General features: G+C 47.5%; 1 protein-coding gene across 1 annotated transcript; it reads left to right on the top strand.

Moving 5' to 3' along the window:
• Positions 1-528: 528 nt before the first annotated feature.
• POU2AF1 (POU class 2 homeobox associating factor 1) lies at positions 529-22,415 on the top strand. The gene is given in 6 exon segments (XM_079929895.1): positions 529-738; positions 740-900; positions 18,226-18,356; positions 18,876-18,918; positions 19,003-19,268; positions 21,947-22,415. Coding segments are annotated over 6 exon segments (1,041 nt in total). The 5' UTR covers positions 529-613; the 3' UTR covers positions 22,262-22,415.
• The last annotated feature ends 606 nt before the right edge of the window (positions 22,416-23,021 follow it).

Here is a 23,021-nt window from a genome sequence, read left to right as displayed (position 1 = left end):
GCTAGGAGGGAGGCTCCTTCACATAACGTCTGCAAGTTCTCTTCGAGTATCCAGCTCCAGTTAAAGAGCCTGGGAGTCTTCTTTCTGCGCTGAGGGAGCTGGCCTCTTTCTCCGTGGGCATGTGGACCATCAGAACCGGTGTTCCCCCTATTTAAGCATGATTAGGCCTGGCCATTTTGGTCGTAGCTGGGGGGCAAGGGGAAGCGCTAACCTGGTTCAAAATGGAATGCACAGAAAAGCAATATTAAAAGAACAAGGAGGTTGTTTAGTGAAGCTTGAAAAGTCTACAGGTGTTTCCTCCTGTGTTGAGAACCAGTGTCCCCTGGGAATCGCATTTCCCGTCGAGCAGGGCCCAGGGCGGACTGAGCGCTGCCGACACCCCGGTGGTGGAGAGTCCTGAATGGGTGCCACAGAAAACCCAGAGTTTTCCAGGGGGTCTTAGGGCCCATCGCAGCGCGGAGGGGGGCACGACTGGACACACACGCTCACGGAGTTCACACTCACGCACACTTGCCCACGCCCCGCGCACCCTGGCACCCCGTGGGGTTGCGTCCCGCGGCTCACGGCCTCCTGGGCCGGCTGGTTGTACAGATCCAGCCGGCTGGCCGCGAGCATGGCGCATGGAGGGGTGGGCCGCCGGTGGACCCGTGAGCGCGCGCAGGGGGGTGACGGGCGCCCCGCTGGAGAAGAGGGGCGGCGGCGGCGCCCGGGGTGGGAGGATGTGATGACGCTGTGCCCCCGCCGCGGGAACTCAGGCCTTTAAAAGCCGAGGAAACAGCCTTGAGCAGGCGGTGGCTCCACTGGAGGCAAGCACACCCGGGTCTCACATTAAAGAAGCCAAACTGTCTACTTCAAAGAGAAAAGGCAACATCCTGTCGCAGGCCATGCTCTGGCAAAAACGTAAGTGGTTTGGCTGTGGCTGTCGGAGCCGAGTCAGCGAGGGAGGGCCTGGGCTTCGCCAGGCATCCGGGAGCCGGGGAGGTGCGGGGTGCGGGCGGGGGGGGGGGACCGGCAGTGGGGTCCCGGTCCCCAGCCAGGGGAGCAGCAGGGGCGAGGTAGGCAAGATGGAGCGGGGTGGAGAAACCAACCTGTCAGAGGTGATGCTGATTTTCCAGGCTGGAGGGGAACGAACTAGTGTTCCAAGGTGGGACAGCTCATCCTGTCTCCGCTGCCTGCATGAATCACTGTGGTGAAGAAAGGGCAGCTGATGATTCACAAAACACAATTTAGGGGGGAAAGCGTGGAGCTCTTTACCAGAGTGTCTTTACTTTTATAAACAGCTACTCTACCCTGTGGTTCAGTTCCGTGGGCCTGTTTCTCTCTGAGTTACTGAGCTTTCTGACAAAGGCACGATGTGTCTCTGTGACTGCATCGGGACGATGTGGAAACTTGGCTTGTCAAGCCTGTCCTCACCTGCCTTGCTGTCTTTCTCCTGTCATTCTTCTTCCCCTCTTGTGGCAAGGCTCGTGTGTCCCCGCGCAATGGGGCGCGGGTTTACCTCTAACCTTAATGTTTATCCCTGGAGTTGGATGGAACATCTGTGAACTTTATTTTCCATATGTGGGACTGAACAGAGACTCGTGTTATTAATAATTGAAATCACACAGAGATTATCAACAACATTCCTTTCTCAGAAAAACAAAGTCAACTCAATGGCCTCATGAGAGTTGAACCTTCCTGGGGCTCAGTTCTGTACTTCCTCAAGAAAGAAGTAGTACCAAAAAATTTCTCTGTCTTTTTAAAGGTGCTTAGGTCTTTAAAATGCCCTTTAATGAATTCAGGTACACCCTACCTCAAACAAACTTAATATAAGAGAAACTAGATTTACAGAGAAAGATACATTAGGGAGTGTTTATTTATTTCACAAAAGATATTCTAATGGAGACCTTACAGTTCTGAAAATATACCATCATTGATTAAGTCATAACTTACAGTCACTTATCAGCAGTTCATTGTTTCCTTTATTTCTTGTGTAAATTCTTTGCAACTGAGCTTGTTAATGTGTAATGTGAAGGAATGATTTCAAAATTTCTCAGATTGTGAAGTCTCATCATTGTTCGATGTTGGCAAGATGCAGTTTTTTTCTTCAATGAAAGAAGTGAATTCTAATTTGCATTTGAGAGTTATGGAATCCTTCCAAGGTAACTAGGGATATTCTAGTATGGGTGGTGGCCACCGCTCCCAGGAGCAGGATAGAGCAAGACCCTCCCCTGCGGGGGCAAAGGCAGCCGGCCCTGTGGGAGTGCATTAATGGTGGTAGGTGGGCATTAATGTCCCTACTGGGAGCTGCTGAGTGTCCATATGCCCGGACCCCGACACTTAGAGCCCGATCTGTGGATTTTATGTAAGCCCCTGGAGGGACTTCTGCCTTTATTCCTACCTATGCAGAGAAAGTCACTTTCTTCTTTTTTTAATCCTCAGGTTTCTTATATGTAAAATGGGGTAAAAATGATACCCATTCCACAGAGATACCCTTAGTAAGGTGAGATGCCACCGAGATGATGTTGATTGCTCTGGTTCTGCTTCAGTGCCTGAGATATGGGTTGCTTCCTTGCACTCATGAGCTGCCATATTTCCCCCTCTTTGTTACACACTGCATTTTTTCTTCTTTAGCTCCACCTAAGAGATTAACAATTGTTTTTTAAAGGGGATGCTAGAGGCACGCTTCCTGCTCACTCCCTGGAGGTCAGTCAGGTGCAGCAAACTCCATCCTCAGGGAGACCACGTTGTAAATTCATCAGTGGAAAAACTGGGGTGAACGATTCTACCTGTTCAGATGCACATAATCAAAATTCTTTTTAATTGCTCTTTGGCATCTTAAAGGAAATTAGGAAAGGCCCTGGGTACTGGGCCCACCCCCTTACCCTAAGTGAGGCCCTGTCTAAGGCACTGAGGGCACGTGGGTGACTAAACCCTGTGGGAAAACCACTAAAAACAGGGCAGCATTGTCAGCCCACTTAGAATCACCTGATGGAAGGTCAGAATTTGAAATCAGGCACCAAGAGCGCTGAAAAGGCACTTTCTTTTTTCAGAAAACACCCTTGAGGCCTGAGCTGAAATGACTGTACTATGGGGTTCTGGAAAGGGTTAAGAAAACATTCACTTTGTAGATGTTGCCTCCTCCCTACCTGGCCCGTGACCCCTGTTTGTGGACTAAATGTGAACGTGGGCTTTGATTCAGATCAGCTCAGAACTGGGAGCACACAGAGGTAGAAATCTTCAAGTCACAACCATGAATTGGAGATTTGCTTGACCGGCCAGTTGGACAAAGAAGTCATGCTCCCTGCAGATCCACCCACTGCCACCACCCCTCCCCGCCCCGCTGCGGTTCTGCACTTGGTCCAGCAGGTGCCGCGTAGATGTGAAGAACTGACATCCACCCCAGCAAGAAGCCCTTGTTAAGGCCAACTAGTAACGGTGCCGTAGAAATAGCAGGCACGATGGAGTGAGACAGGCCTGGGTTTGAAAGTTGGCTCTGCAGCTTAATTATTTAACCTTTTCACATTCTTACAAATCTGGAAAATGGGGGTTCTAATGCCTGCCTTACAAGGTTTTTGTCAGAACTAAAGTAGAGAATGGGGAAAGTGTCATCATGTCTCCTGAGAATTAATGACAGTGGTAAGAGAGCACCTTCCCTCCTGGGACACCTTTTGTGGGCCCATCTCGAGTGATTAGGGCTATGCCAAATCCTTTCTAATCATTTCCCACACTTTGATTAGCATAGTTAAAAAGGCACATCAAAATATTTTTGAACAATAGGACCTTACATACAGTTTTCCAAGGGTCTAAATCAGAGACCCTTGGAAAATCACTATGGCCTGAGTGCCAAATCAGTCCCACCGCCTGTTTTCATAAATAAAAATTGATTGGGACATGGCCATGTCTATTCATTTACATATTGTCTAGGGCTGCTTCTGCTACAATGGAAGAGTTGAGTAGGTGCCACAGAGAACATATGGCCTGCAAGCAATATTACTATCTGGCCTTTTACAGACAAGGTTTGCCAACCTCTGGTTTAAGATGATTTGGGTAGTACTTAGGATGTTTATTTCCCTAAGTCACTGGGTATCATGGACTTGCACAATGCCAGTACCAAAGGGAGACAAAGCTTGCAGTCAACTGATTACATGATTTGCACGATGCCGAAATTTGACTTGGTTGACTTCTTCCTTAAAAGCAGTGGAACTGTGTATAATAAACTCAACACCACTTGTTAGAAAATGAATGAATTGAACAACTGTTTTTTATTGTTATTTATGTTAGAGAAAGATCTACATGAGAACAGAAGGCCTGCTTGACTGATTTTCTTTGAATTGACTTGTTTGTCTTGATGCCCCATAGACTTGGTCTTGGTGTTTCTTTGCTGTAGTGCTCAAGGAGGCATCTTAAGAACAGGAAATACTTATCAAATTATTATGGCATGAATGTTTACTCTCAGACAACTTGAACGGAGCAGAGATTCACCAAATAGATAAATTAAGGTCTCAAAATTCTCATTGACATAGAACTCTATACTTTCTCCAAGCTTCCACTAAATAGCCAACTTTTTGAGGACAGTTAAAAGTTCAGTTAAAGATAAGAAAAACTTGTAATATACATATAATTTTTGGAACTCTATCTCCTGCATAAATTCAGATGAACTTACAATAAGAAGTAATTTCGGTCTGTGGAATGCTTCTAATATTTCTAGTCTGTGTTATAACCTTTGCTTACTTAATAAGCCTAATAAACACCTTTACTTCTTACTAAGTTTATCTATTGATGCAGTGGTTCTTGTTGATTAGGACAATTAGGATGCAAAAGATATTCACGAATTTACGTGCACAGGGGGAGGTGAAATAAGTGACACACATCTACTAAGCGCACAGATTAATCGGTAAAAGAGCTGATGAGTTTCAAGGTGGACACTTTACTTCTTCTCCCTATATTAACTAAATGAAAAACCAACCATGTCCCCCTCTACAGCCCAAAAGTTTATGAGTCAGAGGTTTTGAAAGCTCTCTTCTGATTCAAAGCTGCAAATCTGTTCTGTTGTGAGGAACAAAAAATGACCAGGGCTGTCCACACTTATTAGCTAAATATCTGGACATTTAATTTACTTAGAAGTGCTGTAAATTTTTGCTTTTAAACTTTCTCATTACAAAGTAAAGATATTAGGTTTTTGTCCTTTTAACTTCTTTCTAAAGTGGCTCATTTCCCACTAAATGAAGATGTCCACCAATTTCTCACTTTGAGCCAAAGAAACCAAGGTTGGCTAATTGGTTATGATCATTAACATATTTTTCAGCTTTATGAAATACTCAGTAACATTGTGGCTTTCTCATTTTTGTAGAGAAACTGCTTGATAGAGTGGGGCTGCCTGGGATGGAGAGGCTTCCTCTGAAACCCTCTTGTCCTGCTTGTGTGATGCTAAGATAAAGCATTACTCTTGCAGGGAGGAAACATGGATTCTACTTTCCAGACTCTGGGTAATTAGGTGTGGGGCCTCAGGCAAGCCACCTAACCACTGTGGGTCTCAAGTGCTCCAGCTGTAAAATGGGACTTCTGTTTTCCTGGCTGAGGACAAGGAGCCTGGACTTGACTGAAATCCTTTTCCATCTCGAGTTGCTGAGTCTTCACGAGTGCTTATAAAAAATAAATACATATTTTCAAATGCATCCCAGGTGATTCTAATGGGCAGTAGAGCTGAGAACTGTTGACCTGGAGTCTGAAATTGATGGCTTATAATATACTTTTGGACATTGCACCACTATGAGCAGAACATGTTCAATCCTTTTCATAGGGATAAATTTCAGTTGAGTGCTTCCCTGGTGCCATGCAGTATACCAGATGTTCTGCTGGATCAGTGTGGATTGCATTTGGTGGTTATTGAAGAGACCAGAAAATACATGGATTTAAATAAATAAGACAGTGGTATAGTTTCTCTCACACAAAAAAGTCCATAGTAGTCTGCAGGGGCTGTATGGAGGCTCTAAGTGCCAACAGTGTCTCAGGCTACTTCTGTCTTTCTGGTCTGAGGTCCTTAGCATGTGGCCTTTGTCCTCAAGTTTGCTTCATAGTTGCACTGTAGCTCCAACCGTCACATCTGTGTTTCAGACAATGAAGAAGAAGAAAAGGGAAAGGCAAAAATATCATGCTTCTCTATCATGGCATCTCCCCACCAACACACAACTTCTGCTGACATCGAATGGCCACTCCCATCTGCAAGGGAGAATAGTGTAATTGTTTAGCTGGGCACATTGCCAACCTTCCAAAATGTCGGGGTTGACAGTAAGGAAGGAGAGGGCAGATGCTGGGTGTGGCAACCGCCAGTCTTTGCCACACTTTGAATGTATTATCTCATTTAATCCTCATAAAATTCCATGAGGTAGATTCTGTTTTAAGCTCTATTTCATAGATGAGAAAACTGAAGCTTAAAGATGAGGTTAGTAACTCACCCTGAGTGCTGTCTTGCTAAGCTGTCCTGTCTCTCTACCATGGTGCCCGTCTCACTCACAGGGCTTAGGAGGATGCTCTTGGTAGAAGCACAGGCCTTCCATGTTAGATAAAGGACCAGTGACAAAATGAAGTGCACCAGCTGGCAGATGTCTGTTCATACTTTGGAAACATTTTTGATGCATGTGTTTCAGCTTGCTTATTGAAGGAAATGAAGTTTTTGCTTTCCTGCTATACCTCCTTCACTGGGCTCTTTGCAGATACTTTAGCTGAAATGGAGGGTTCAAAGGGGAGGGAAGGACCTAGAATCGCCCCAAAATAACATAGCCTGCCTGTTTTCTTGGGAGCCCTGTGTGGCAGCCTGTGCTGGAAGCCAAGGCTTCTCGGCACTTCCTTCATTCTGAACTGTCTAGGGTTTGGAAGAAGACTCAGGCTCTCCCTTCACGTGTGTGTGTGTGTGTGTGTGTGTGTGTGTGTGTGTGTGTGTGTAAGTGAGGTGTGGAAAGCAAGGTAGAGGGGATTATTTTGAATTAGAGAGTGACAGCTCTGCTCTTTCTCTCCCTTCAGCGGTTTAAAGCTCAGCCTCTGGGGCAGGCAGATCTGAGTTTGAATCCTAGATTTATGCCTCAGTGGTTATATGAAGCCGGCTTTGCCTCACTTTGCTGCCATTTCCTTGTATGTACAAGGGGGAATGCAGTTCTTCATAGGGTTGTGGTAAGTGTTTACTACTGTGCTTGGCATTAAGTCAACACTCAATAGCTATTAGTTACTATTATTATGTTCCTATTCTCACTCACTCTACCTCTGAGGACAAAGTTTATGCAGCTAAGCCTAGATTACAATTTGTATGGCCTCTGAGTTCTGCCTTTCTTGTGAAATAGCAGGATGCATATTTCCAGTCTTGTAACTCATGGTGGGGTTAGTGATCAGGGCTTACATGGATGGTTAAGCTGGCCATACTGTGACCAAACTTGGAACTTGGACCACAATTTCCTACCAGCCTCATAAGGTGGGATGGTGGATGGCTTGTATTGACTGGCAAACTTGTGTTTGTTTTTTAAATTCACAAGATAGGACTTGAGGTGTTGTAATCTAGCTTGAAGTATGCAAGAAATAGAACAAATGATACTGAAAACTGAAACAACAATGTGCTGCCTCCTTTTCTCAGTAATGGTTTCATTAGTATCACTTTCTGGGAAGAGCAGGTAGCCAAAGAATTACAAACCAGAGTCATACTCAGACCAGGTGTTGGGACCAAAAAGGATTTGACCACACTTAAGAAAGATGAATTACTTTTTAATTCTCTAGAAAGAATCATAAATTTAATTGGAAGAGGAGTACAAAGATTGCTATAACCTTCCAGGACTGAGAAATGCTGGGAAGACAGAAAAGAAAGGAAAAAGGGAGGCCAGAGAGTTGAAGATAGAAACAAGTTTTAATGCTGGATGAAAGCAGCACCGATTTAGGAAAGAAAAGGTATAGAAGGAAAATCAACCATCCATTTATCATCCCATGCAAGCATGCATCCATCCAATAATGGAATTATTTCCAGCTAGGGAAATCAACGAATGAAGTAAATCCCTTCAGCAGGAGGGAGAGGAAAATGGAATCAGAGAAGGTGTCATGGAGCATATATATGGCTTCAGATGTGGATCCTCAAGAATAAATGGTAATCAGCCTTCTTGCTTAGATTCTGGGGAAGGAAGAGCATCTTAGGATGTAAAATATTATCATTGGGAAGAAAATCCAACTCTATCTATCTCGGCTGGTGTCTAAAACATTTTTGTCACCACCCCCTTTATTCAAACCAAATCTACTGCAGACCTCTGATACAAAAGTAAAAATGGAGCACTTTTGGGAGGCTCTTGGAGCTCTGATTGCTCATTCACCCCCAGACTCCCCCGCTTCCTTCCCTTTCTTGGCAAAAAATTCCCTTTATAGGCACCTTTACTCTATTCCAGAGTTTTTGATTACAGCCTGACAATCCTGACCTGGACCAGTCCTCTGCTCCTTAGCAAGAACTCTGATACCTGGTCACAGATCCTTGGTTTAAATACTTCCAGGGTAAGGACCTCACTCCTAGAGAAAAGTGAGTCACTGTGAAGCATGTTGTATTCGTTTCCATGAAGCTTTGAGACTGTGAAAGTCGTGTTTTCAGTCTACATAGGTATCTTGTGAATACGGAAAGAGGTACATTCCTCAAAGATTGACCTAGTGACGTCTTTCCCAGGCTTGCTGTTCTAACTTCTTCAGTGTCCTTCACAAGGGATTTCCCCCACATCATAAGGCCATTGTTTAGTAAACCCCAGACTTAACAAAAAAGCTCCTTTTGACTGGCAGTTACATCTCACATCATGAATCAATTATAGGGCTGCCTTCACTTATGTAGGCTGTACCCAGGCCACCATGAGCCTTGAGTCTTGGGCAGTTGGGTCTGACCCCAAATATATAGCTGATGCTGGGTCTGAAGAGTCCTTCCTCCAAGGAAGTGTTCCCTACCTGAGGGTCTCAGGAAAATTTTATTTATTTTATAAGAGTCTTTGGTCTTGGAAATCCTAAACTAGATATTGCTTAAATCAAGGAACAAACAACTGAATGTCCTCAGTTCCTAACCACAGGTTTTTCCTGTTCTAGATCATACTGGCAATTAGATTTAGACTTTGTATCTCAGTCTAAAGAGGGTAGATGTATCTGCCTCCTCTGCTCCATCTCCTCATTCTGGTGCTGCCTTTCCATAGAATTTGGGTGGGAGCCCTGGGTTGGTTCACTCCCTGATGTGGTCTTGTGCTCTCAGTGTAGGTCCCTTCTTCCCCCATTTTGATCCCTGTTGCTCTAGGTAAAGCTGAGGCAATACCCAATATGTCAGCCAGAAGCCTGTCTTGCTCTATAGCTGGTAAAACTTCCCTCTCTGACCACTGAAGAGCCCTCCCTCCTCCACTGCCATGTTTGCATCCCGTATGTGATATGTGCTTCTAGGTTTCTAGTCCCTTGAAGATGTATCCATGACTATGGCCTCAGTCATGGCTGCGTCCCTGTCCTTTTGGAGATACATACAGGTTCCTTGAGGGGCTACATCTTACTCTGTCTGCCACTCAAAAATCTCCTAGGAACTCCTTCCTAGAGTTGTCCTTTAAAAAGTCAGATCTGCCACAAACCTAATCCTCTGGTGGCTTTGGAAGAAAACAGTCCTTCTGCTCAGCTCATGGTATCTTTACGACAGGTCAGTGCCAGGATTTTGATGTCTCCTCTCCAGGCTTGCTCTGTTTGCATGTGAGGTCTTTGACCAGTGTCTCTGCAGCATCATTGGCCTCCCTGTCTCCTAAACAGGGCCATCCTGCTGCTGGGGACATAGGCCCAAGCACCTGAGGGATGACTTCCAGGAATACAAGGAAGGCAGACAGGCTTTGCTGGAGGAAGAAGGCCCTGGGTATATTGAGGATAGAGACATTCAGTATCAGGATGCAGCAGGATGAGGGCAAGTTAGGGTCACTGTACCAAGGCTACTTCTCTGATGAGTGATAAACCACAGATTTTTGGCTGAGAACAAGGAGAAAAAGCCATCTCTTGAAAACCTATTACATGCTAGGTGTTTGGTTAATTTCATACAATCCTCATGATAACCCCATGAGATGGAGATCATTATTCTCATTTAACAAATGGAGAAACTGAGGCACACACAAGTTAAATTATTTGCCAAGGGTCACATAGTGATAAGCTCTGTAGCAGGCTTTCCAAACTAGATCTGCTTCGGTTCCAAACAATGCCACACCACTTTTCAATGCCAAGGATTTTAGGGTTGCATTAGATGCTTCTTCCCTTCCTAATTAAAATAAATGCACCATTAGAAGGAGGTGGTCTCTGACTTCACTGAGAGTAATTGTAGCCTGATTCAAAAGCCCCTGCAATTATGAATCTCAGAAAGTTAGATCTGAGACAGCCTAGAACTTCTGAAGCCAGCTGCTTTCCATCTTGGAATCTGAATTCCTAGGACTCGTCTTCCCCTAGTGAGCTAATCAGCCAAGATAGGATAAGTGAAACGTCTTCGGGGTTTATCCAGGGTCCCTAGGCTGAGGAAGGGTCCTGAACATCTGGGGCTCCTTTGTTACATCTTGGGCAAGGCTTCCATTCATGGTGTGGGCTGAGCCTGACCCCAGAGCCATCTCCTTGCACTGGAGACAGAACAGTCGAGCCTCATGCACTCTTCTCTTTATACAGCCCCAGGAGGCTGGGGCCCCTGGCTGGCTGCTCATTCAAGCCCAACTGAATCAAGTGAGGCTTGGACTTGACATGCTACAGAAAGTCTTTCCCACCCAATTTACACTAGATTGCAGTTTACTTTTTTTAATGTAGGCCAACAAAGAAATCCCATATACATGTAAATTTAGGTTTTTATTAAAAACCTAATTAGGTTATTATTATTCAATCAAATAATAATTATTATTATAACAATGCAATTACGAGGCAGATGCAGCTCTGTCACTGTTTGTAATTCTAGGTTTGCTTGTGCAATTATTTGATTAAATCTATATTCCCTACTAGACTAGATAGTAAGCTCCATGATGGCAGGGGCATGGTTTCCTCCGCTCTGTTCACAGAATGCACTGCCAGGGCTCTCCTACTGTTGACCCCACCCTGGGACATGGTATCTGAGACGGGAGCTCTTTCTGCTCTGGTGACCCCAGTTTCTGTAAAAGGCGGGCAGATGCAGCTGGTTTCTCAGGTGGACCTATCCGCTGTCATTTCAGTCGAAAAATACCAAAAATAAAACTTTGCGGGGAATTGTGTGGGTCTCTCAGTTCTCGCCACTCCTCATGTGAGCAGACTGCTGGTAAGCTTCTCATGGACTTCTCTCTCCCTCCTCGGCTGGGAGACGCCCTCTCTTGCGGGAATTGGCAGTCAAGGGAGATTGGATCAGGGTGGTGCGAGCCCAGACCCCCAGCGTGGAGGGAAGAGGGTTAGAACTGAGCAGGGGACCATTCAGTGGCCCACCTCCAGTGTCCCCCAGAGAAATAAATGGGATTTGCCGGGGCAGAGAGGAGGCAGGATGTGAGGCAGAAGCGGACTGCACTTGGAATCAGAGGTCCTGGGTTTAGTTGATGACCCTGCTGTTTACAAGCACAGTCCTCGGGCAAATCACTTAAAATCTCTGGGCATCACTTTCCTCATCAGTGAAAAGGAGGGTAAGAAGAAGACCTCCCCTGCCTATTTCAGAAGTTGTGGTGAGTCTTCATGTGAAATCATTTGTGTCAAATTCTCTGTGAGCCACAGAACATCTTGCAAAGGTGAGTGTGGTGATTTCTGAGTTCCTGGGAGTTAAGATCATGACCAGGAATCACACAGACCTTTGGCAGCCATGCATTCAAAATACCTGTGTCTCCACAGAAAAGAGGTCTCACACTGACACTGTCTCTGGGAGTAGGGAGCAGTATCCAGAGCCTTCTGTACTCCTCTTGTTCTGTGGGAGGGTTGGAGGGAGGATGGATGTGTGGTTTGAGGGGTGCTGAGGGCTCTGGGGGAGGGACGCCTTAGCAGCAGTGCCTGTGAGGGAAAAATCTGAAAGCTCTGCCACTAGAGGCCTTGTGGCTGAGTCTACCCAAGGTCATGGGGTGGGACATCCAAAACTTTTGGCCTGGCCAGGTCTGGGGAAGTCCTAAGTGACTGTGGCCCTCGTTTAGCTTTCCCAGCAACCTGCCTATGGTTGATCAGTGAACTCTGTTTGGGCTGATGGGGATATGCCTCTTAGAATGGGGACACAGGGAGGGGAATGCCTACTGTTCCCTTCCTTTCTGTGACCAGACCAGAGAACATGGGCTCAGCCGCCATCTTTGAGATCTCCTGATGGAGACATCCTACTCTACACATGAAGTTGTCAAGACTTACTCTTGATTGGCTGACCAGTAGCCTTCAAGCAACATCAAATCCTAATTCAGTTGAGGTTCCACTTTCCCATATCTTCTGTATACCTTTAAAGCCACCCTTTTTGTCCGTCTATCTTTTTCTCCTCTTCCCTGTTATGCAGATTGCTAGAATACGTGAGTGACACTTCAATATTTCCTGGCTGCAGGGTCCTCCTCTGTTCAAACATTAGTGAATAGAAAACCTAAATTTACATGTAGATGGGATTTCTTTGTTGGTCTACATTAAAAAAAGGTAAACTACAATCTAGTGTAAATTGGGTGGGAAAGCCTTTCTGTAGCATGTCAAGTCCAATCTTTGGCCAAAGCCCAAGTTCTTTCTTCCTGTTTGGAAAAAAATCAGCCATTGTCCATGAATGCAAAGAACAAATTTTAAGACTTTGACTCAGACCTTCACCAAGAACACTTGCAGTAGTGTTTCAATTAAGGATATGAATAATCCTTCAGCTGAAAGGAGCTAAACTTTCCTGGGAGCCCTCTTCTGTCTTAGGTCAAGAACACAAGCAAGCTTGTTTACATTAAAGTGAAAAGTGTCAGCAACTTTTGTGACTTTGTTTTCAGTTAGAAGCTAGGACAAGTTTGTTAGCCCTAGGCTTGAATTCCTATTGTTCAATTATTTGTTTTTTGTTTTGCTGTAAGTAACAAGAATATTATTGTATTTCTCCTTAGTGGGTCTTTTTTATTTTTTAAAATACTACTGAAGGTTCAGCAGCAAAAGTGAATCATATGTACTGTGGTTATTTGGACTGATCCATAATGTGTTATGTGTCCTTCTGGGCTAGGAAAGCTTTGTCTTTCAAAATGGCCTCGTGTGGCTGCATCCTCAAGTTTCAACTAGACAGTTGTAAATGGGAAGCGCTTTCAACGAGCTAGACTGTCAGGATGGGTGGGCTGGGTTCCTCTTCCTGGTTCCCTGGTGATGGAAATGTAGGCTTAGCATGGATCCCACCTTAGATTCTAAACTTTAGAGCAGCAATCCTGCCTGGTGTCCAGCTCACTGCCTGGGCCTGGTGGCTCATGGGAAATCTGTAACAGGACAATGGCTGGGAGAAGAGTATTCTTTCAAGAATATATTGGAGGCTGTTCTAGGTACCGCCTGCCTGAAGAGGGCTCTCTTAAAGCTGCCCTGAGGAGATGCCTGGGTGTTGGCTCCACTAGGACCTACCTGCTTAGCCTAGCTTTCTCACTGTGGTGTGAACATGGTTTGCATGGGGTCATTAAATAAACAAGTGCTGGCAGTTTTGCATATTTCCTTGGTGATGTTAATTATACCTTATCAAAGGACCGAGGGCCATGTTTATTTAAATCTGTAGAATCCTATGTTCCCGAAGCTTGGTGCAAAGCAAGCGCGGGACCCACATGCAGCCAGAGTGCTGTCTCAGGTGACCCTTGGGCTTGAATCTGTCATGGTCTGTGCTTTCCAGTGGAACAGCAGCTGCAGGACTCTTATTTTTGTGATGTGAAGCATGTCCGGGTATGCGGCAGGGGGAACTGAAATAGCCTCTGCTGACTTTTTATACCTTCAGATTTTTTCGTTGCTCATTTTGGAAAAGGGAAGCCCTCACTGGGGCCAAATTCATAGGTTTTTCTGTAAATGAGTGTTGTTTTTTTCCCCAAACAACATTGGTGACAGACTTGCCGTGGTGGAAAGGTAATATGGCTGAACTTCTCAGACTGAAAAAGGAGATTCCCAATGAGGGTCAAGAGGCTTGTGTTTAGGTGGAAAGATTTTTCTCAGTGCTGGACACTTGGATGCCCACAGGGGACTTAAAGGGCCTTCGAACCACAGGATAAATTGTGAGAAAGCTTCAGGTTTTGAAAGCGTGCTGCATGGAGCTGCAATCTGACCGGTGCTATGAAAATCTCTGGTCAACTGTACTTTGGGAAATTGGACTTTCATCTTTCTCTGCTTGTGTATTACTATTTTGATCTCCTGTTTTATTTTCCTTGGCTCTTCTTTTATTTAGTATTATTATTTGAAGAAATTATTTTAATAATCTTAAATTTTTCTTTTACATATTTTAGTTTAGTTTTTTTATTCAGGGATCCAGAAGACCCAAGGCAAAGCAATCATGACTGCGGGACAAGCTTCTTTTCCTTTTCCAAATTTGAATTTGTGGGCTCATTTCTCATGCTAGCAGCAGTAGGGAGTCCAGCGTTTACTGTGGAATTAGAAATGTTTATCGCTGCTTCACAAAGGTGGTGTGAAAGGCACCAACTGCGTTTTCACCTTGCAAGTACACTTGGCCGTTGGGGTCCTGTGGAAATTGTCTTGAGGCTTCAGATTTTGATATTTCATGGGCACTTTGCAAAGACACTATCAGAAGTGCCCTCACTCTTGCCTACTCACCTGGCAGCAGTCACAGGATTCCTTGGCAGCTGGCTGGGGACTCCTGGGTGGGCAGTCGGGAGGTCCTTGGGAGCTGTAGGAGTTTCATGACTGCAGTAGGAAGAGGTGGGGACTTTGAAACTGTTCTCCATATGGTGGTTGTGCCAGGGCACACCTGTTGACACTGTGGGTTCCAAGGGAGTCCAGACATCAGAGGGTGATGACCTCTGCTCACAGCACCTCCCCAAGCCCTCTTTGTTCGTTGATTCAAAAACAACAGGAGGCAGGAAGCTCTCACTTGCCAAGAAGCTGGAAGTGCCCAGCTGTCCCCTTTGCAGCCAAGTGGTCCATGTGTCCACTTCCCAGGGGGCAGTGGGATTGGAAATCCTCTGGGCCCTTCCCCAGAAGTGTACATGCAACTCAGAGGGGCATGAGCCGTATACCTGTCTTTGATCTGGTCTGAGATGTGTGCATGTGTGATGGGGCCTTTCTTGTCCCCCAACTGAGTTAAGAGTGTGATCACCATGCTCAGACCCCCAAATAACCCTGTCCCTTGAGTTTCTCCCAAATGCACAAGGCCTCAGGCTGCACTTTATGCCTAAGAATAGCTGGAAACCCAACCGGAGACAAGTGTAGGTTGAGTGATACGGGTGTGAACAAAAGCTGGTGTAGTTGTGGGTGACCCTGAGAATGAGTGAACAGAGTGCAGGAGGGCAGGGGCCCTTGTTCTCTGCCATGTCAGGCCATACCTGGTGTCTCTGGTCACCCCTGGGCATCACCCATCATAAGGGGAAGTGGCAAATGAACTTGTGGAGGAGTGAAGCAGCCAGAAGGAAGGTTAGAGGGATTCAAAACATGTCGTTAAGAAATAGCTGAAGGAATGGAATGTTCGCTCAGACTCTACAGGGGACGTGGGGGTCTGTCTTCAGATGCTGGGAAGGGATACTACTACTAATACTAATGATGATATTAGCTCACATCTTTTCAGTGCTTCCTCAGTGTAAGCTCTATTCTAAGCATTTACATGTAATTCTCAAATTATCCTACCGGGTATATACCACTATGATCCTCACTCTGTAGATGAGAAAGCTGTAAATGGATTATGAATTGTGAGTTTCATTAGAAGGTAATGCCAGGAAAAATGGTGCTTGTCACCATGAGGCAGGTCCAGTAGGAGGAAGAGCTTTCCGACATTTGCACTCTCCAGAGGAAGGTAAACATGGGTGGAGGAAGGGGAAGGAAAATAACGTGTGTTGAACATCGACCGCCTGCCGGACATGGCTTTGGGAGCTTCCCGTGTGTTATTTCAGTTAATCCTCACAAGAACCGTGTGAGACAGGAACTATTATCCCTATTTTACAGATGAAAAAACTGAGGCTTAGAGATGTAAAATAAATCAACTGAGACCTTTCCACCAGAAACTGACACCCCAGGTATCTTGAGCTCTTAAGTCCATTGTCACTGCTGTTTAAACAAAGATGATGGTGCACAGGTGGCCCCAGGGTGCAGGTACCTGTCTGGCTCTCTCTGCTGTACACTCCTGCTTCAGCCTGAATTTCACAAGTTGTAACTGTTTTATTGCTTGCCTGTCCCACTAGACTGCAAGATGCGTGTGGGCAGTGGCCACATCTATCTTGCTTAGTGCTGTATACCTAGTGCCCATCGATATTTGAAAGAATGAATGAATACCAGTAGAGATCCCTTGTTATGACAGGGCAAGTTAGAAAGAGGATGTTTAATCTCCTCTTGGGATGTTAGAGGGAGATCAGGGATGCATTAGCAGTGGTCCTAATCCCAGCAGAGCTTCAGAATCACCTGAGGGATTTTTATAAATATAGATCGTAAGTCCACATCAGACCCCTGGAATCAGACACTCCAGGAGCAGGGCCTGGGTATCTGTATTTTGCATCACTCCCTGGTCGCTCCTGCTACTTGGCCAGGTTAGGAAGCCCCCATAAATGCATCTGAGTCTGGGGTTCTCTGACTCTCACGTGTTTCTGGGGCTCTTGGACAACGCTTCTCTCTTCCCCCTGCTTCTCTGCCTGGGCTTCCAGGCCAGGCCATGTGTGTGCCTGGAGCATGGTTGGAGGTCTGGTGCTGGTCAGGCTTGGGGTCTTATCAGGTGGGTATTTACTGAGCAAAGTTTAGTTAGGGCAGCACTGCGGATCCGGCTTTAATAGATACCCAGGCTTCCGGGCTTTTGATTCAGAGCCCAGGTCCCTGGGCCCTTATCAGTGGATGATAATGGACTCCCATGTGAGTCGTAAGGCCCAGTGCTACTTGCCTTTCTTGGCTGACCCAGGCCTGCCCTCCAAGGGCCCAAGGCCTCCGGCTGTGGGCCGTCTGGGAGGGTAGATTGTCACTGCCCAGCCATGGCTGCTTTGGACTTCTTCTCCTGCCAGGGAGAGCCCTGTGTTCCAGCTCATGGTGCTTTGGTTTCCTGGCATTGATGGCAAAGGCAGAGGGAACCCTCTCTCAGAGGCAAGGCTGGATACTCTCTGGCCCCAGGGCACATGGATCACCATTGGGTATTTGTCCTGGGAGACACAGAGAACCTGGGAAGCATTCACTGCAGCCCATTCTAAAGTTCCAGGAGAGGTGAAGGGAAGGTGAGCGGCAGCACATTTTGAATAATCATCCAACCAATTAATCAACAAATAACTTACTGAGCTTATTATGGACATGCTACTTGGGATGATATAGAGAAATAAGGTAGAATATTTCACCTTGAGAAGTTTATAACCTAGCTAGGGGCATAAGAAATTTACCCCAAAAAGGATGACTAATTATTACATAGCAGACTACAAATTTATTGAATGCTTACTCTGTACCTGATTTTATACTTAGCATGTATTATGCTTCCCATTTGCTATGTCAGTGACTCCTTACGACACTCCTTTGATAAGAAACTGCAGGTTAAGAGGCACAGAGAGGTTTAGTAACTCGCCCAGGATCACACAGCTAGAAAGTGGCAGGGGCAGGTTTTGAGGCATCTGACTCAGAGTCCCTGCTCTTATGCCATCCTCTGCTGCCCCCTGTGATGAATACTAATCTGTCTGGAAGTGTTGAAGAGGTTGTAGGATGAAGCAAATTCTGTGGGCTCTGTGGTCAGCTAGGAGGCTTGCAGTAGTAGTCTTGGGTCAGGAAGAATCCAGAGGTCGAGAAAAGTGAGAGGGAATCCTCACCACGGGAAACTGCAAGTAGAGAAGAGGAGGGGAGACCTTCAAGGCGGGTGGAGAGGAGTCTAGGTGGACCTTCTGGCTGGAGTCAGGCTTTTCATAGTGGTTAGTGTACAAAGAAGTTGGGAAAATGGGTTGAGATCACCCAGTGGTGCTCGGGCCTTAATCCTCTGGGTGCAGGGGAGCCGCAGAAGTGTTGGGGCAGGAGGAGTGATAATACTGGGAGGAATACCCTAGGAAGTCTCGTGTGGTCCTGCACGTTCAGGCACAACTTTGGTGAGCAGGCAGACCCTCGAGGAGAGGGGGCACATTGGGGTGGGGCCTGTCTGAGAAGGGAGACCGAGTACCAGTGATGCTTTCTTCACAGCCACAGCTCCAGAGCAAGCCCCGGCCCCACCCCGGCCGTACCAGGGCGTGCGGGTGAAGGAGCCAGTGAAGGAGCTGCTGCGGAGGAAACGTGGCCACGCCAGCAGTGGGCCACCGGTGGCACCGACCGCGGTGAGGGGGCCGCTGTGGCCAGAGTGTGTGTGTGTGTGTGTGTGTGTGTGTGTGTGTGTGTGTGTGTGTGTGTGTAGGGGGCTGGGGGTGGTCAGGTGGCAGTGTATGTCTTGCTCCACGGGCTACTCCTCGAGGGCACGGAGGCTGCACCTTGCCCTGGTGTGGCTGCCAGAGAATGGGCCCAGGTAGAAGTGCCTTGAAGTGGGATGAGGAATATGGGGCGGCTGGCTTGGTCCACTGAACAGCAAGTGTCTCACATGTCCTGGTGTGAGTTGAGGGCTCCCCCTGGGACGTTGATGAAGCCAGTTCCCTCAGTGCACAGCCTTCTTGCTAAACGGGAACACCGATCCCTCGAAAGTATAGGTGGTGATGGTTGGGACATGAGGCTTAGTTCTAACAAGGGAGGTTCTTGCGCCCCACCCGATACCCTCCTGCCCTGGGGCCCTCTGGGCGAGCTCCCTGCAGAGGGCCAGCGGGAGATGGCTGAACCCTGATCCCGGTCTCCCTTCTCCCCTCTAGGTGGTGCTGCCCCATCAGCCCCTGGCGACCTACACCACAGTAGGTAAGAGCTCCCCACAGCCCTGGCCTCCTCCCGGACCCGCATCTGGGAGACACCTGCAGCTCTGTAACTTCCTCCTTCCCACAGGTCCTTCCTGCCTTGACATGGAGGTCTCTGCTTCCACAGTGACGGAGGAGGGGGCCCTGTGTGCCGGCTGGCTCTCCCAGCCCGCCCCGGCCACCCTCCAGCCCCTGGCCCCATGGGCACCCTATACTGAGTATGTGTCCCATGAGGCTGTCAGCTGCCCCTACTCAGCTGACATGTATGTGCAGCCCGTGTGCCCCAGCTACACGGTTGTGGGACCCTCCTCGGTGCTGACCTACGCCTCCCAGCCGCTCATCACCAATGTCACGGTACGTCACACAAAGGCCTTTCTATACCCACCCATGCTGAGGGCACCCTTTTAGAACCAGGGCTGACTTCCAGACCCCTGACCTTCCTTGCTGTTGATTCCCAGGATAATCCCATCATCTAAGCCCACCCCATCCTCCAGGGAGGCCTACTTTCATTCCCAGTGACTTCAAATATCTTTCATAGAAAAGGCTTATGGCCTCCTTTGCCATGCTTTGTGGTCCTCGGGGTTGGCACGTCCTCCAGCCTCTCTGTCCTAAGTCTCCCCTGCTGCCCCATAGGCAGTGAGTCTCGGTGATGAGTCTAAATTTTTATTGAATGGTGATACTTGTGTGGGGTCTCTTGCCAGAGCCAGCCTCTCCTTCCTACTCAGATTATTTAGGAGGTGATCATTCACCCAATAATGGGATTTGCTAGAACATTTTTAGGCTGATCAACAGGTGACACAATTTTTCAGAAAACTGTACTTTTGATGGAGTCAGACCCAGCTGCAGGGTAATTTTTTGAGTTCCACCTCTAGTGTCAGATTGCCTGGGTTCAAATCTCTGCCCCTTCACTCACTAGCTATGTGATCCTGAGCTTGGTGACTTAATGCTCTGAGTCTCAGTGTCCTCATCCGTAAAATGGGTTGATGTCAGGATCAATGACATGATGCACGTAGAGGGCTTAGAACGCTTCCTAGGCTCAGCATAGCTCCTAGCATACAGAAAGCACCCGATAGATGCTAGTTATTATGATCGTTGCCCAGTTGGCCAACAACACTAACCAAGGGCCGTCTTCAAGTGCCAGATAGGAAAGGAGGTGCTTGCTCCCCCAGGAATGGAGGAAGGAAGAGAAACAGTTTTATGTGAATGATGCCTGTTTGACCAAAGGAATGGGAATTCTCCAAGTGTTCAGAGGAGAAAAGACCTGTGGTTACAGCTACATCCAGCTCCAGTCCAAGGAAAACTGCGGGAGGTAGAACAGGGGCCTCATGAGTCACTGCAGAACCACCCTTGATGATGGAACTTGCTTTGGTTCCCCAAATCCTCTCTGTTTACCTCAAGGTCCGGTGTCACCCTGATGCTCCTGCCCCTCAAGCACCGTCCAGGCACAGGCTGCAGGAGCTCTCCCACTCCATGCCCACCTGGTTACTCAGCAAACCAGCTGTGGGGCCTGAATGACGGTGGATGGGAAGGAGTTAATTCAACACCTCTCCCAGGCAGCTCATTTCCATATCAGAGGCCTGGGGTGAGGGTGGGGAGTGGTAGACACAATGGTTTCCCAACCATTTCAGGACCGAGCATTCCTTTCATTATTTATCCTTTCATCAATCTCACCTCTTGCTTTGAAAGGTTCTGTGTAACAACCAAACTATATTTATTAAGAAATAATTTATTTGTTTTGCCATTTTGTAAATTAACTCATCAAAGCTGGTTAGAGCTGCCAATCAGTACTCCAGATCGGTGGGAGATAAGACCTGTTATGATGACAGTTTGATATAATTCTATCCCTGAGCCAGGAAACCTGCAGTCGCAGTTGACCTGCGCAGGTTTATGACTCAAAACTGTAGGATATCTGTTTGGAGTTTTGAAATACTAGAAATAACAAGGCTTTGCTGGGAGGCTGGAAGTCCTCTGAGACCCTTTCCAGCTCTATCATTCTATAGAAAAACATCCTAAAGCCTTGCTACTCAAACTGTGGTCCCTGGACTAGCTGCACTGGTGTCAGCTGGGATCCAATTAGACATGCAGTATTCAGGCCTGACCAGACCTCCTGTACCAGAATCTGCATTGCAACATGGTCCCAGGAGATTAAAATAAGCTCTTCCCTGAGTGACTCCAATAGTTTGCTCCCAAGACACAGTGGCAACTGGAGGAGCTATGACAGAGAAGGGAGTGTGGTAGGGGGAGGTTTTGGCCTCTCACACACACATCTTTCCATGCAAAGACCTTCCTCCCCCACTGCTTCCTCAGCAGTGGAAGATAGTAAGAATCCAGACCCTGGCTTTGCAGGCTTGAGCTGGGATTCGTAGGGTGGCTGCTGTGCAGGTGAAGGATGTTTACAGAGGACCTGGGAGAACGGCCCTGACCTTTGGAGGTCCCTGGGTTGGCCACAGAGGGCCCAGCTAAGAGGCAGCAGAGGGTGAGGTAGTGGAAGGCTAGTGGAGCTGAGTCCAAGGGGTCCTTAAAATGCCAAAGCTGCTGTGTGGAGCCTGGACAGTCTCTGTGTCTGGGCACAGCAGTGGCCGCTTTGGGATATAGCTGCTATGCCGTGTGATGGGCTTGTTGTTTAACATGCTGTGTTTTCACTGATTTTAAGATGCACACCTCCCCCCTCCTCACACATATTTTAATAACTCTGAAATCAGGATGCATTTTATATTCAGTGAAATCTGGAAAAGTATCTCTAATTCACTCAGCTCTATGATGTCAGTCCTCTGTGTAATCTATTTACAGACGCTTCAGATGGGGAAGTAGCATGAGCAAGGACATATAGCTAGTGAGTGACAGGGTAAGGGATGCGGAAGTTTGTCTGGCTTCTCCCTTGGGGAAGACCTTGAGCAGGGAGAGACGGAGACCTCTGGAGTGAGACGGCAGGAAAGGGCTGAGGTGAGGGAAACAGAGATCCCCGTGGGGACCAGGGTGGGCAGTGGATATACCCCAGGGCTGCTAACCAACCAGTGTCTCCCCCATCACAGACGAGAAGTGCTGCCACACCCACAGTGGGACCCCAGCTGGAGGGCCCAGAGCACCAGGCACCTCTCACCTATTTCCCGTGGCCTCAGCCCCTGTCCACGCTGCCCACCTCCACCCTACAGTACCAGCCTCCAGCCCCAGCCCTGCCGGGGCCCCAGTTTGTCCAGCTCCCTATCTCTATCCCGGAGCCAGTCCTTCAGGACGTGGAAGACCCCAGGAGAGCCATCAGTTCCCTGACCATCGACAAGCTGCTTTTGGAGGAAGAGGATAGCGATACCTATGCGCTCAACCACACGCTTTCCGTGGAAGGCTTTTAGGGCTGGCTCCCACCTGAGCATCCTGTCCCCTGAAACTGGGATTTGAAAACGAGCCTGGGATTGAGCCTCAGGTTCATATCTGTTTGGAGTTTCATAATTACAAACTACAGTTTCTACCCCAAACTAGAATTGTAAACCAGACTTCCTTCCTCCCTCCCTCCCTCCCTTCCTCCCTTCCTCCCTTCCTCTCTTTCTTACTCTCCCTTTCTTATTTCTTTTTCCATTTCTGTTTCCTTTGGGAGGGAATTATAGGGATTTTAAAGATAATATTTGATGCCAAGTGTTGCCTAATCTGTGGCCCAGGGTTTTCATTTCTGCCACGTTTCCTTCCTGGAGAAGGCCCCTCTCTCCAATGCCCACTGCTTCGTGGGAGCAGCAGCCCTGCTGAGCCGTCTTCAGGCAGTGATGCCCTGTGCTCTGTCATTTTGAGATGGATGGGGTGCCCTGTGAGAAGACCAGCCCTGCCAGCATCTCCAAGGGCAGAACCAATGCCAGAGGCCTTGAGCTGTCAGTTCCCACAGTTGCTCCTTTGTTTGCTGTTCTCAGCTTTGGCCAGATTTACAGTCTTGACAGCAGGGTCTCAAGGCCTGGGGCTCAGCGAGGTGGTGGGTGGAGGGTTGGGGGGGCGGAAAGGGAACATCAGAGTGTGTAGGGGCCGAGTCAGAGGGACAAAGGAGGGTTGGGGGCATGGAGTGTGGATGTGGGGGGGAGGGGCGAGCAGGAGGGCTGAGGAATGGTTTTCTTTAGATTACTTGGTTAT

Source organism: Stenella coeruleoalba, assembly GCF_951394435.1.
Source record: "Stenella coeruleoalba genome assembly, chromosome: 8".
NCBI classification, from domain to species: Eukaryota; Metazoa; Chordata; class Mammalia; order Artiodactyla; family Delphinidae; genus Stenella; species Stenella coeruleoalba.
Note: the sequence above shows the minus strand (reverse complement) of the source record. Positions and strands in the feature narration are given on the sequence as shown.